General features: G+C 41.3%; 1 protein-coding gene across 1 annotated transcript in view; it reads left to right on the top strand.

Moving 5' to 3' along the window:
- Positions 1-219: 219 nt before the first annotated feature.
- The window catches only part of PRKAA1 (protein kinase AMP-activated catalytic subunit alpha 1), a 35,516-nt gene continuing 20,367 nt past the window's right edge, over positions 220-15,368 (top strand). The window contains exons 1-2 of the mRNA XM_088152608.1: positions 220-373; positions 15,005-15,146. Coding sequence (XP_088008734.1) covers positions 268-373; positions 15,005-15,146 — 248 coding nt within the window. The 5' untranslated portion in view covers positions 220-267. The remainder of the gene's footprint in view (positions 374-15,004; positions 15,147-15,368) is intronic.

Raw genomic sequence — 15,368 nt, forward strand, 5'->3', positions numbered from 1 at the left:
AGCAGTAATGCCCTCCTAGCCCAACCCTTTGAAGGACAGGGGGGAAAAAAATCCCACAGTCGTACTGGAGACCAGAGCACCCCGCGGCCCGCCAGGAAGAACTAGGCGCGGGCTTCCGCGAGTCCGAGTCGGGCGGGCGCGCAACTTACGGCTCGCGCCTCTCCTCGTCTCGCCGGGCTCCCCCGCCCGCCCCTTCACGTTACACGAGCGGGAGGGGGGACCGTCCAGCCCCTCCTCCTGGTGCGCAGGCTCGGCTTTCGGCGCAAGATGGCGGCGGCGGCGGATAAACAGAAACATGAGCACGGGCGGGTGAAGATCGGGCACTACATCTTGGGGGACACGCTGGGCGTGGGCACCTTCGGCAAAGTCAAGGGTGAGCGCTGGGAAGGGAGGGCCGAGGAGCGGCGGGGGGGGGGTGGCGGCGACCAGGCTGCCGGCCGGCTCCCCCGCCCCAGTTCAAGGGGCGACGGTGGTGAAGGTGAAGAACGGGGCTGCGTCCTTCTCACCCCGCGGGGGCCCTGAAGCGGCTCCTCTTTGCCCTCCCGGGGGGGCAAGAGGGGGAGGAGTCGTTTCGTTGAGGAAGGGTATCCATGGGATTGCCCCCCAAGTTTGCAAAAAGCCCCTCCCCCTCTTTCGGGGCGGGAAGGAAGGGGGCGACCCTGAGGCGCCAGCCCGCCGCAGCATCCTTCAATCCAGGGCGTCTTTCTTTATCGTGGGGGGGCTTAACATCCACCAGCCCAGCCCCCCCCCCCCGCCTTTGGCAGGGATGCATTTAACTCTGCTCCGAAAGAAGCCCCCCATGACTGCAGAGGAAGCGGCCTTAGCTGCTCCCGAGGCATCTCACCGGCTTCACCCCCCCCCCTTTTTTTTTTGCTTCCCCCCAGCTCGGGCTCTCGCAGTCCGGCCCCGCTGCCTGGGACTGCAAGCGCGTTTCCAGGCGGCCGCTTTGCGGGGTGACCCCCTGCGTATTTTTCTTGCAAGGAAGCCGCGCCGAGTTGGGCTCTCCTCAGCGCCGGGTCGTCGTGCGTGCAGTTGCAGCCTTGGGGACAGCCGGCCTGGTCTCCTGGTGTGCTTCCAGAGAAGGGAAAGGGGAGCAAAACCGTGTCGGGACCCAAGTCCACTTTCAGACTCTCCTTGTCGCTGTTATACCTCCCCCTTCCAATTTTGTGCTTCCTGCTGGGCTAAGTTCCGTATTATTGCCCCATCTAGTTTCAGCCAGTTAGTGCTGCATCCTCTTGCTGTTCTCTCTTCTACCCCATGAATGGGTTTGCTGAGATCTGTTGTAAGCAACGAGTTAAAATGGGGAAGTAGAAGCAACAGTAAAGGCATTTAGGTAGAAATCAGAGTTGTGTTCTCTTTGGAACACTTTCAATCAACAGTTCAAATTCTCTCTTAAAAAAAATGAGTGGCTTGGCCTGAAATGTTGCATTAAGATGATTGTGGGTTTATTTGCATGTGTGGCATTTCTAATTCCTTCTGTTCTTCAAAGCTTTTATTTTTAAATGAAGTTAAATGCTGAAGGAGGAGGCTGTTTCTTCCAAAAACAATATAAATCTGAAATCACTGTTGCAAGCATGTTAAAACAGCAGATTGCTTGATCCAGAACCTTAAGGGTGTTTGCTTAAGTGTTAGTCCTGAAAGAAGCAAAGATTTTGAATCTTCTGACAAAATCCAAAGGAGTTTCTGTGGATCAGCGAGAAATGTTGGCTTTGTATGCTTGTTGAGGCATGTTTTAGTTACAAAAATGTCTTGCCTTTCTACAGAAATTGATAATGCAATAAATAATCCAACTTTACAATATAGTTAGGACTCATTGAAATAATGGCATTGTTTAATTTTATACTTAGAATGTGATGAACTAAATAAGGATTTGCTTATCTTCTAATTTATGAAATTGGTAGTCATATCTTCTTTGGGAACATATTCGTCACTTGTTGCACCATGACAGAGAGAGGCCAAGAAGTCACTAATCTGACCTAGATCTTTGTGTATGCAAATTTATGTGGGATTGCACTGTTTCTTCACCTGTGAATCATGGGCAGAGGCTGCAATTAGGAACATTTTGAAGCTCTTTTTGCTCCACAAGGGTTTATGCCATTCCTCTTCTTTTCATATTTTGGTAACTCTTGACTTTTGATTTTCAGGATGGCTGTATTCTTTGGGTTGAATTAGCCCACTATGTCTTATAAGTGTGATATATGGAATAGTGCTTCTCCAGAAAATCTTATGGAGATAAGGGTTCCCTCAGATATACCAATTCTGACTATGTGTTGCTTTAAAAGTAATAACTGCACCTGGAATTGCTCAGCTGCAATGTAGGTGAACCATAACAAAAACAATGCATATTTTGTGTCTGACCCCAGGGAGTCAAGTTATGTACCATTTGGAGCTGCAACACTGTTTTCATTATAAGAAGCAATCATGGGGATTACTGGAACATCAATAATTCTGGTGAATCCCTGTCCTCAGGGATGGTATAAGAAAGCTTTGTTAGATGCAGCTGGTTAAGTTGTGTACTCTTTTAGGCTTTATTGGTAAATAGTCATAATTATTTGGCAGCTAATATTTGACTATTTGCTATTTCACAGCAGATTATCATAGGCACTATCAGAGGCTAGACTAGTGGGAAAAAATCCTTTTGAGAAGAGTCTGATTTTGCAGGAACAGCATAACAGCCTTTACTGCTACTGAAATATCTTTCTTCCAAAATAACAGATAAAGTAAGTGATAGGCAGATATCTGTACCTTCTGAAATGCCTCTTGGGCTTACAATTCAATATTAATTTTCACACTGACACAAATGGCTGTTACAGTAACTCCCTGCTATTGCTAAATTGCATTGAAATACTCAAAAGGTAATTATGTATTTACTCTTTAATCAGCTCAATTTATGGACATGGCTGTACTCTTCAGTTGGTTTTTGGCTGAGGATTGGCTGGTTTTCTACTCACCTGCTCATTAGAACGCACCAACAAGAAGAATTGGCCAGTTCCTGCCTTTTCCTAATTTGGGCCCAGATGCTAAGACAGAGTTCTCTAATCAATTGTAATGCTAATAGACTAGTGCATGAATGTCAGCCAATAGCAAAAAGTAAGGAATGTATTCTGGAGTACCTTCTAAAGCAATTCTTAAGCTTATTGAAGATGATCAAACTAAAGATGGGTACAGCATCTGAATTCACCCCTGTTTTCTCCTTTTCTTTCTTTTTCAATCCTTGAAAGCGATTTGTATGCATGTCAGGTTGCTAGTTGCTGTACTGTGTGCTTTAGTTAGCTTAGCCAACAAGGTCAAGCCTTACAGCTCGATTCTTCTGTGCTCCTTTACTAGGAAGTCTCCCAGAGCTGAATAGGGGTATCCATTTGTGTTCCCGATATGTGCATATGAGATTTACTTGATCGGATTGTTTTGTGGTACTATTAATAAAACAGTTAATTGGCAGTCCCCCTTAAAAACAAGATAAGAACAGCACCTGCAACACAACTGTCTAGTAACTTTTTTTAAAAGTAGAATATGCTACCAAATTAACCAAAATCTTGATTAAGAAATTGACTCTGTTCCAGCAGTTGCTGTCTGGGTAGTGCTCTGAAACATTGTAGGCATATGTTGTTATTCTTACTGCTGTTGTAGACAGGATTTTTGAATTGGATGAATCACTAGATGTAAGATCAAAGTGCCAGTTTCTAATGCTTTTCCAGCATCTCTGACTAATGCTAATAAAGCCAAATTGACATAAAGGGGAAAACTGATAACTAAATCAGGACAAGTTGATGAAGATTCTCAGTCATCCAGGTGGAATTATCTGGAGGTTGAGTCATGGCAACTGGACTTCTTTTCTTTTGGTTAGATACGTTTGGTGCTTGTCCAACCAGCTTCTTCAGTCTAGAAAGTTGGTTGCGGGGACCCCATAAATGTCTTCCAGGGTGGCTGCATTTCTCACTAACATGATAGGCTCATTGAAGGGACAATAGGAGATGTGATTAGTAGAGTCTTTGGGATGTGGATATCTTACTCCTAATCCCTCACTCATCCCCAAGTGGGTTGTTAAGTGCTGCCTCCCTGGTGAACTTGTGAAGTGGTCTTAATTTTCCTGGGGACTGATGAAAGAGCAGCATGAAAAATGGGAGACAAGTTGTGTCTGAGGCCTCCATCTCTATTACGGGAAGGATTTTCCACTTTGGCATAAATGGATTCCTTCACTCCTCTCTCAAACCACCTATCTTCTCTGTCCAAAATGTGAACATTACTGTCCTCAAATGAGTGTCCTTTTTCCTTTAGATGAAGGTAAACTGCTGATTCTGGTCCTGTGTTGTTGCTCCTCCTGTGCTGGGCCATCCTCTTGTGTAAAGGCTGTTTGGTTTCTCCAGTGTAGAGCTCTGAACACTCCTCATTGTACTGGATTGCATATACTACACTGCTCTTCTTATGTTTTGGTGTTCGATCTTTAGGGTGTACAAGTCTCGGTCTCAGTGGGTTTGAAAAACACAGGTATGTGATGTTTTCCAAATATCCGTTTTATCTTCTCCAACATACCAGCCATGTATGGAATGACAAGATTCTTCCGTTGACTCTGGGTTTCAGCTCTGTCTGCCGTTTTTTTTGTTGGATCTAGAACTGGATTTAATAAAGGCCCAATTTGGATACCCACAGGTCTTAAGAGCTGTCCTCAGGTGTCTGTTTTCTTTCTTTTTGGCATCTGTGGAGGTGGGGATGGTTTTTTCCCTGTGGTGTAATGTCCTGATGACTCCTAGTTTGTGTGCAGTGGATGGTGGGAGTCAAACTGCAGGTATTGGTCTGTGTGTGTGGGTTTCCTGTAAATCCCTATTTCTAGCTTGCCACAGGTCCCAGTTAGAACCTCACAGTCCAGAAATGCCAGCCTGTTGTCCTTGGTGTCTTCCCTGGTGAACCTGATGTTTGAGTCTATGGTGTTTATACGGTCTGTGAAGGCCTGTACGTCCTGGACTCTGATTTTAACCCAGGTGTCATCCACATACCTGAACCAGTGGGTTGGTGCTATTCCTTGGAAAAAGCTGAGAGCTTTCTTCCCCACTTCTTCCATGTATAGGTTGGCAACAATGGGTAATGTTTTTCATGACATTTTTCATGCTGCTCTTTCATCAGTCCCCAGGAAAATTAAGACCACTTCACAAGTTCACCAGGGAGGCAGCACTTAACAACCCACTTGGGGATGAGTGAGGGATTAGGAGTAAGATATCCACTTCCCAAAGACTCTACTGATCACATCTCCTACTGTCCCTTCAATGAGCCTATCATGTTAGTGAGAAACGCAGCCACCCTGGAAGACATTTATGGGGTCCCCCCTAACCAACTTTCTGGACTGAAGAAGCTGCTTGGACAAGCAGTGAAACTTATCAAACCAAAAGAAAAGTCCAGTTGCCATGACTCAACCTCCAGATAAATCAGGACAAGTTCTTAGTAGCTTCATATGTTGGAGTTACTGTGTGTAATGTCTGTAATATATCTGTTTAAAACATTTATACCTTGCCTCTTCTAACAGAACATTGAAACACTTTGATTTTTGGATTCAGCAGCTGTGAATTTGGAATTATAGTATAGGGATTTGGACAAAGTGCGTTAGAAGATTCCCTCCTCCCCCTCCCTTTTATTTAAAATATACCTTTTTCAGGGAATTGCAACTGAACTGCCATTGAATGAAGCATATTTTATGATATAAGCTCCTACCCCCAGTGCTTGTCACAGAAATAGTTTTCCTTTACATGGCAGAAACCTGTCAGTTTGAGTTATCTTTAAATTTCATTTTGAGCCCAGATTTTGTTAAAAATAGCTCTGTAAATACTTAAATGCTTTGGTAATGGCCCTAGATCTTGAGAAACATATCTCAGAAACAAGCATGTACCTGACAGATTTCCACTACGTAAGACAGATCCACAGCTAATCTGCCTATTGAAATAAACAACTTTTCTTCCATGCACTTTTTGACAAGTTCGTATCAGAGTCCATGTGCTATGTACTTGTAAAAGTATTGTTCAAAATTCTTCGTACCTGTGAGTTGGATTGCTTGATGGAAGATGGATGGCCACCTACTTCTGCCTTATATCTGGTGTGGCAGTAATTTGCTGGGTAGTGGATGATGTGACCAATGTATTCTGAGATGTTCACACGTAGCGTGATTTAGTGCAATGTTTTTCAAACTTGGCAACTTTAAGATGTGTGGACTTCAATTCCCAGAATTCCCCAGCAATTCTGGGGAAGTTGAAGTCCACACATCTGGGATGTTGAAGTCCACACATCTTAAAGTTGCCAAGTTTGAAAAATACTGATTTAGTGCATATTTCCATGCAGGTAAGTCCCACTGTAGTTGTGCATAGAAACAGGAACCTACAGTCCTTTGTGTGTTTTGTTTTTGTTTTTTCTGTCACCAAAGATTTGAAATTATTAAATAAACTTAGAAATCGCTGGGGTGGAATATTTATCTGATTATTTTTATAACCTTTCTTTACTCGTGGCTAAAAGTTTTATTTTGTGTTCCAATTGGCAGGGAAATTTATATAAAGAATGCAAGGGAATGCATTCTTTGTTGTCATGCAGTTGCTTTGGAAAATGCTGTGTTGCATTGTCCATACTAAGATTGAGAGAAATGATAACTTTGTATACTGTCCAATCTGGGGCAATGATGATGTGTCTTTGCTGCTGTTAGTTTTAAAGGGAGCTTTTATGTGTAAATATGGTAGTACAGGTAGTCCCCCGTATAAGAACAAGTTCCATTCCCAAGGTCTGTCCTTAAGTCGAATTTGTATGTAAGCTGGAGTAGTAGTATTGTATTGTGTACTATAAGTAGTATCATGTAATGAACTCAAACCATTGTGTATTTAACTTGAATCATTGTGTATTTAACTCTAAGTTTGCTACAGTAGGCTCCGTTTTTAACTGTGGGTTGTCTGTAACCCAGGCATACTTAACCCGGGGACCACCCATATTCTACGGACATCTGCATAATTGCATTGTGGACTAAACATCTTTAGAATGACAATAATAATTAATCTTAATTGAAGAGATGTAGCTTAGTGCTCTCTAAATTTTGCTGGGCTGCAGCTTCCTGAAACTCTAACCAACATGGTCAAAGATGAAGGATGTGGAAAGTTCAGCAATATCTGGAAGGTCACAGGTGCTTCACCAAAATCTAGTTAGCTACTACATTTGGTTGATTGATTGATTGATTGATTGATTGATTGATTGCCAGAGCTCCTTTGGTATTATTCTTTACAGCGTGCTGGGCTGTATGTTTTCTGTTTCATAAGAGCGCAAGATCTAGTCTTAGCAAGACCCTTGACTGGAAGTGATGTTTTGTGTATCTTAACTTGGATTCTGCCTGGGCTTTGTTATGAAAAACAATATTTGTACTCTAACATTGCTGTTTTTTCTTTTGGCTGTTCTGCATAGCTTTTAAACTTTTGTTGAAACAGTGCTTTGTAATGCAGGATTTGTGCCAGGCTAAACATATTCTCAATTTTGTTTGTGTGCTTTATGGGGCATGACAAGTTGAGGGTAATGGGAATCCAGTGCAATAATATAACATTCCTTCCCTGTTTAAAATTAATTACTATGTGCTGAAGACTGGCATTGGCCATTTCTGCCTGGAAAATCTCAAATCTGTCTGGGCTCACACATCTTAATTGAGATTTAGCTTGTTCAGAACCATTTAATTTGTGCTTGTAATGTTTGCCTGTTTGTAAACATGGGGCTAATTCATGCTTATAAATAGATGGTCAGCTGTGATAAGAAATATACCCTGCAGATAGGAGATTTTTCGTGAGTGGAAAGATAGTTCCTTTTTCAAATTTATCAGTGGGTTCCAAATGGTCATTGGAGGAACTTAAGACCAGGCAAGCTACCTAAACTAAAAATGTACTGTATCTGGATTATTTATTATGTACAGTGTTTATGTGCTATTCTTCAGGTGGATCTAGAGAGAGAATTATTATTACAGTAAATACCGATGAATATTATTAAGTGAAAGTGAATGATATATTAACTATGGAGAAATAGCATTCTCTGATCTCATTCTTTGGGGCAAGGTGATTCTTCAGAAACTGCTGATTAAGTAAGAGCGGTACAGGCAACCTTTATGCTGACCCTGAAAGTCTCTCTTTTGCAGCCCCTAGAACAGTATTTCTCAACCTGGGCAATTTGAAGATGTGTGGACTTCAACTCCCTTGCTGGCTGGGGAATTCTGGGAGTTGAAGTCCATACATCTTCAAGTTGCCAAGGTTGAGAAACACTGCCCTAGAACATTCTCAGAATTTTGACATAGTAGCTGAAAACCAAGGACATGGTTTTCCACTAAAGAACTAAAAAATGCAAATACCTTTTCTCCCCCAAACTGGCAAAAATAGACAATTCAGGATGTGCCCACATGCATGGCCTTGTCACACACACTTTCTATCATCACGTTGCCCACTGTGGGCTTGCAGTTTCCAAAACGTTAGGGGTACAAAGATTAGAGTGAATAAGAGCTTGTTTCTTGCCTTGCTTCATGCTGAAAGTCTTGATGAGAGAAAGACTTTTGCCTCTTCTCCAACTTTCCCACACGACTGTTGTAGGAATACTTGAACTCTGCTTTGAACTTCTTGATTCAGTTGCTGAGACGGAGGAAATGAACAAAATGTCAGTGCATTTTGAGTCACCCCTTTCAGAAGTGCCTGATTGCCAGCCAAAGTCCTTTTTTTATGATGATTGTTATTAAAGTCTGCAGATGGGCTTGATTGGCTTCTCTTGCAATCTTTTAGAAATGGAGCAATAAAGCTTAATGGCTTTGTCTTTGAAAAACAGTAAGGCAACTGCCAGTGGCAAAAATGGAGGGGGATTTCATTGCAGATGACCAAAAACAACCTAAGTACAGAGAGGTAGTTTTGTTTTTTTCTTTTACTTATTAGGAAAGAAAAATACTCATTTGAAATTCATTATAGTGCACTCTTTGTGAAGTTCCATGTATTTAAGTTGCAGCTTTAATCGCTAACGGCACCAAGACCTATCTATTCATAATTGATATGTATCATGTCCCATTGTGCTACTTGCTGTATAGAGTCCTTTGATATTATTTTAAAATGGAAATAATTTGCACTCTTGGTTGTAGAACAGGAAGGGCAAACAGTGACCACATACAGTTCTCATCTCTATTTTTGCAGACCCTAGAATTCTACCAGATTATGCTGCTGAAATTTTGGGAGGAAAATATGAAAATTGGGTAATCTGTTATTTTTCTCAAAATATAACAAAAAAGCATATAACAAGCAGCTACAAGGAAAATAAGTGTATTAAGCTTGATGTACCTGTTGCTGTAAGAGGGGAAGAAACAGTTGGAAATTTCAGTCCTATCTCCTTTGGTGATATGACCCTGTCCTGACCATATGCCCTGCAGGCCTCAAATGCCGAAAATAGTACTGTATTTACTGTAATTAAGCCAGAAAAACTTTCTCCATTCATTATTGTATTTGCTGGAACTCTAGGATAACTGTTCCCTTTTAACAAGGAATTATTTGGGAAAAATAGCCTTCCTTTTAGAAGAAATTAAAAAGGCCCCTAGGTGTACGTCCTCTGTCTAATGTCATTCATATCTCTGACTTCAGATTTAAATTTTGCTCATATGACCTGGTCTGGTGAATAATAAGCATAAAAGAAGACTGGAAAATTGAGTTTTTGTTTGTTTTTTGCACAAATGTAGCAAGGAGGCTTCATTTCTATTTGACGTATCCTTGTTCTAACAGATATATCTGTTTCCAAGTTCAAATATATAGCCTTAGACTGAACTTTTTTTTTTTAAGATTTTTTATCCCACCTTTATTATTTTTGCAGACATTTATGCTGTTTGCTATTTTCTTTGTTTTGGCACGTCTTCTATTGTTTTGGCAGATTTCCCATTTTTATAGAAACCCCTTTTTTACTCTTTATCAGTTCCTGGGATATGCCGTTTAAGAGCAGCAACTATTTGTGCATTATTTGCAGGAAACTGGATTCTTTTTTGTTTTTAAAAGTCAACGAGCTGCAGTTTAGAGTTCTGGAGTACTGAATCACTCAAGGGCACTGAAGATGTTACCTAGCTGGGTAATGAAACGTTTGCAAGAAAAGAAGCAAGCTCAGAGAACCCCAAGAACTCCACAGTTCACCCCTGAGCTACACATATTTTCCTCTATTGGTACTCAAGGGCTTGTCTCCAGCGGCGTTTTGATTCCTCTTTCTGTGTCACATTAGACCTGTTTATAGAAATTTTAATTTCAAATATCAGTGTGCAATCTGAGGATATCATAAGTCATTTGGGCATGTGAGATTCTTAACTTCTGTATTGTGTGGTTTAGCTTCCCACGTAAAGATGGTTTCACTGATAGTAAATTCTTAAAGAGGACATGAATTGGATATATGGTATTTTATTCCATATATAGAATAAATACATACATACATACATATTACATGTATGTAATAGTAAGAGCATTTTATGGATGCAGACGTAATTAAAAAAAAAATCCCAGTAAAAATGGATGTATTGGTTCCAGAAGATATATCAGCTCAGCTTTTGCAGAGCTCCAAAAAGAGACTTTAAATCTACCTACTGCACTGATCTAGTTTTATTATATTTTCACACCTTTATTTGCCCATTCCTTTTGAAATTGAAGCTGCTACTTACCTCTTTTTCTTCCTGTGTTTGAATGTGACTCTGAGTCCATGGATACATATAAATTTAGTAAATAAATAAAACACATAATCCTAATTATTATTAAAATAATAATAGTCTGCACAATATGTACAGCTTTTTCCATGGCAGTTTCTGTTTCATATTTTTCTTATAAGACAGTTTCTTTTGGAAGCTAAACTTCAGTGCACTTGATTGCTTGGTGACTAAAGGGAAGGCTGGAAGATTTTTGAGTAGAAGTTTTCATTGTGTATCATAAACAAATGGTGACAAGCGCCAACTTATAATTTATACAGCTCTACATTTTTCTGTTCCAAAAGACACTCAAGCAAAACAAAGCTTGAGAATTTCTTAATAGGAATGCAAAATAAAAAGCATGGGAAACAACTTGCAAGGCTCAAAGGAAATTATGGGAGGCAAGATTTGTCTCTTGTTGAATGCAGATAATTTATATGTTCCAAACTGCAAAACAGGTAAGAGTCAAACAGTATGGGTGCTCAGTATCATCTAATTTTAATAATTAGCTGTTTTTAAAAACAGAAAAACTCTAAAGGGTGGTGTGTTGTCATATTTTGTAGAATTTGGTATAACGGTATTTGAGCTACTAGTGTTTTTTACCAGGATGGGACAAAATTTACAGTATAGCTAGATTGCTACTTAGAGACAAAGCTTGCCAAACTCAGTAGAAATTGGTATGGGGCTTTTCAGTATATGCTCCTTTACATTGTAATTTTTAAAATGTTCCTATTTTAAAATTTGTTTTATTTTTGTAGTGACACTTGTAGCAAAGTTCATCTTATAATGATAAATGTTTGTGACAAATTACAGAGAGATGGGGGTTGCACAGAAAGAAGGGATGATGAGAAAGAATAATGGTGCCCTTTCATGATTTGACTGGAGCAGACTATCAAGAGTAGAGGGTAGGGAAAAATAGAAGAAAATTAACTAATCTTTTCCATAAAAGAAAATACAGTCCTTAGCCTAGTCAGATAGATGAGACACTCCTCCCCAAACATCTTAGAACTTCTGAGATGATTGCTTGGAAACAGTGAGGTGAGCAAGTGATTAAAGGAAGAAACCTTTTTACTATCCTGCCTTCTAACGCAATTGATAGAGCAAGTGATTATAATCTGATGACTTCTGATTTTGAGGGCAGAATTGTCAATTAATGAATCCAGTGCTTCTTTTCTCTCCCTCCCCTTTCCTATGAAAACATTTCAGTAGACTAACATTGCCAGAAGGTACTATTTTTAAAACAATTTCATTCCTTGCAAAACAGTCTCAAAACACAAAACAGGCCAACAAGGTTGGGATCATCTGAATCTCAGGGGGGAAGTTGTTCCCATAGGGCAGGTGCAGCAACAGAGAAGACATATTTCCTGGGTCCCACTAGATGATATTGTTTCACAGAAGCACCTTGGAGCATGCCCACCCTGCCAGTCTGGTGGCATGGGCAGAAACCATTGGACACATCCAACAAGTAACTAGGTATATACCATGGAGGGCTTTAAAGGTGGCAAATAACATTTTAAATTGAATCCAGAAACCTGCAGGGAGCCAGTGGAGCTCACATAGCACTAGTGTTAGATGGATGTACCAAGGGGTGCATTCTGGAGCAGCTGCAACTTCCATTGCTTTTCAAGGGCTCTCCTGTGTAAAGCACATTGCAGGAATCCGATGGAGAAGTGACTAAGGTATGACTGACCATGAGCAGAGCCTGCCAGTCCAGGACCAGGTACAACTGGCACACAAGATATTTTGTGCAAGGGCCTTCCTGACTCTGGCTGCCATCTACTCTCAAGCAGGAGCTGTGAGTCCAGAAAGATCTCCAGCTTATGCACCAACTCAGTCTGGGGGAGTGTTACCCCATCCATGTTTAATGAAAGATTTCTAGATCTGGGGAACCCTAAACCACACAGCCACTCAGTCTTACTAGGGTTGAGTCAAAGCCTGTTATTCCCATCCAGATGCTCACAACTTTGATACACTGGGAAAGAATCTTGACACCATCACTTGGATGGTTTCAGCAGAGATGCATATTTGAGTATCATCACTATACTGATGGTAGTTAACCCCCTGCTAACAAATTACCTCACTCAGCAGCTTCATATAGTTGTCAAATAGCTGTGTGAAGAGTTGTGGAAGCCTGAGGCTCCTGCAAAACAAAAGGCCTAGGGCAAAACCTCCCCCCCCCCCCACCGCCACCACCAACTGGAACCAGCCTTATAGAGGAAGGAGGAGAACCATTGTAGAAATGTGCCCCTTACTCCCAGCCCTCCAGATGGATACTATGACTCATGAAAATGTACTGTTCACTCCAGTCCAGATGGATTCCATGATCAAGGAGTGCTAGTACAACAATCCCATCCCAAATCTGCCATAGGTCATCTACAGGCACAAGCAATGCTGTCTCAGTGCTGTAACCCAGTCTGAAACCTGACTGAAAAGGGTCTAAATAATCTATTTCCTTCATGAGCTGTAAACATCCCACTTTCTCAACAACCTTCCCTAAAAAGGGAAGAGTGGAGACTGGGCCAAAATTTCCAGTACCATTAAATCCAGTGATTACTTGTTAAGGAGAGGACAAACCACCACAGGTGAACTATCCCCTTCTGCAAAGAAGCCTTCACCAACTACAACTGCTTGGATCCAGTTAAATGCTGTTTCCTGGGAGACCTTAATCAGCCAGGAGGCGTATGAGTCTAATGTGTAGGTGACAGCACCCAAAGCCCCAAGGACCCTGTCCACTTCCTCAGGACTACTTGGCTCAAACTCTCCTCAGATAACTCAGCAAGACCATGCTTCAGTCAGTTCCATAGGACCTGACAGCCACAATCCAATTCTGAGCAAATCCAGATACCTGAATGCAATCTTGCAGAGGTACCCCTGGCCCTTTCTTGTCTAGGAGGGATCAAGTCACCTGAAACAGTCACTAACTGACTATCTGCAGATATGAAAAGACTGGAGAAATAAGCATGTTTCCCCACTCTTATCACTGCAAAGTAATCTCTAATAAAGATTTTACCTCTGCTCAGTCAGTTTCACCGTTTGTCTCCTCCAGTGATGCCCTAGGCATCTCTTGTGCCATTTCACCTCCTGGATTTCCTCTGAAACCCAAGGGGCTTTCCATGGTCTACATGCACAGAGAATCCATGCAGTTGTGATATGATCTAAAACTGTTGTTGCCCACTCTTTCCAAGCAGCAGCTAAGTCCTTGGTTAAGCTGTGTAACAGAGTTTCAGGAATTATTCCAGGTTGCCCCTGGAACCCCACCAAGTCCAGCAGACGCCTGTGGAGGGTAGCCACAGAGAACTAGAAGGGTGGCAGGAGTGATCTGTTCATGATGAGGGACAGATGACAAATCCCGTAATTCACCACTGCCCGGAGACAAAAAACAAATTTCAGTATAGGGGTGAGGAGCGAGGGCAAAGAGTAAAGCACAGTCAGACTTGCAAGCTTCTGTTAGTATAGTCAGTGTTAATAAAAATAATTTGAGCCTTTTTGTGGGATTGATTTCTTGGTTTGTCTATATAGTGGGGCTGACATCAGTCTTGTAAGTCTGACTGTGCTTTACAGTTTTCCCTGTCTCCTCTGTAACATGTGAATTAGGGAGGTGCCTGCCTGAGTCATTTGCGCATACTTCTTGTTTTGGACTTAAATCATGTTTTTCCCCTTGTTGCTTTGGGAATGGATATGGCGTATCTCTATCAGGGTCATCTTTTTTACTGTCTACACATTCAGCCTAGCAGGAACTACTGTCTCCCTTTAGCAGCCATTTTTAAAGACCACTCACAAGTAGAGATGTGCAAAATACATAGTTTCAGGGGCAGAATTTTTCATATTTTTCCCCAGACTCTGCTGATCTGGTCACTATAAGAATGGTCCTGAAGATTTCCAAAACAGGATATGGTTTGTGGATGTGAAAAGTTCTACTCTTAAAAGGGTATATTTTGCACATCTCTACCCACAACTTTCTCTCAGAATCCTACACTTCCTCTACCAAATGACCTACCCTGGATAAAGTTGAAGTCTCTCTTGACTTCTGGTGACTATATGACTGTGTCCACGTTGCTTTCTTGGCAAAATAGTATCAGTGAGAGACTTTGAGCTCTGGGGGATCTTGAGTGCTTTATAAGACATTGTTACAAAACCATAATATAGGTTCTTTGAGTATATTGTCCCAATCCAGTCATGGAGATCTATAAATTGTAGTTTCTGCCTTTGCGCATTGTATAAATTCAGCCAATTCTTACTTATTCACTGACCCCGGCTTAATAAATGATGGCTTTATGCAGTATGCGTATGTTGATATCTGTTTACCTTGATTAAACTTTCTTGTAGTTGGCAAACATGAACTGACGGGGCACAAAGTTGCGGTGAAGATCTTGAACAGACAGAAAATTCGCAGTCTTGATGTTGTGGGGAAAATCCGCAGAGAGATTCAGAATCTGAAACTTTTTCGGCATCCGCACATAATTAAACTGTAAGTTTTTTTTTTCAGAATAAGCTCTCTTATTTGGGGTGTTTCTTGAGAAACTGAGCATTCTTGTTCAGTGGATAAAACAAATGTAGCCTGTTTTTCAGGTACGGTCCTGTTTGTTGTGCCATAAACCACTAATAGCAGGCCACCATTTATAAATTGGATGGAGTTGGGAAGCTGATGACTTCAGTGTCAAATAAAGGATTATTGGTAACCAGCCCAGTA

The sequence above is a fragment of the Python bivittatus genome, unplaced genomic scaffold (genome assembly GCF_059951505.1).
Source record: "Python bivittatus isolate LINGU-HERP-01145 unplaced genomic scaffold, Pbiv_v1 ctg000570_np1212, whole genome shotgun sequence".
In the NCBI taxonomy this organism is placed as follows: Eukaryota; Metazoa; Chordata; class Lepidosauria; order Squamata; family Pythonidae; genus Python; species Python bivittatus.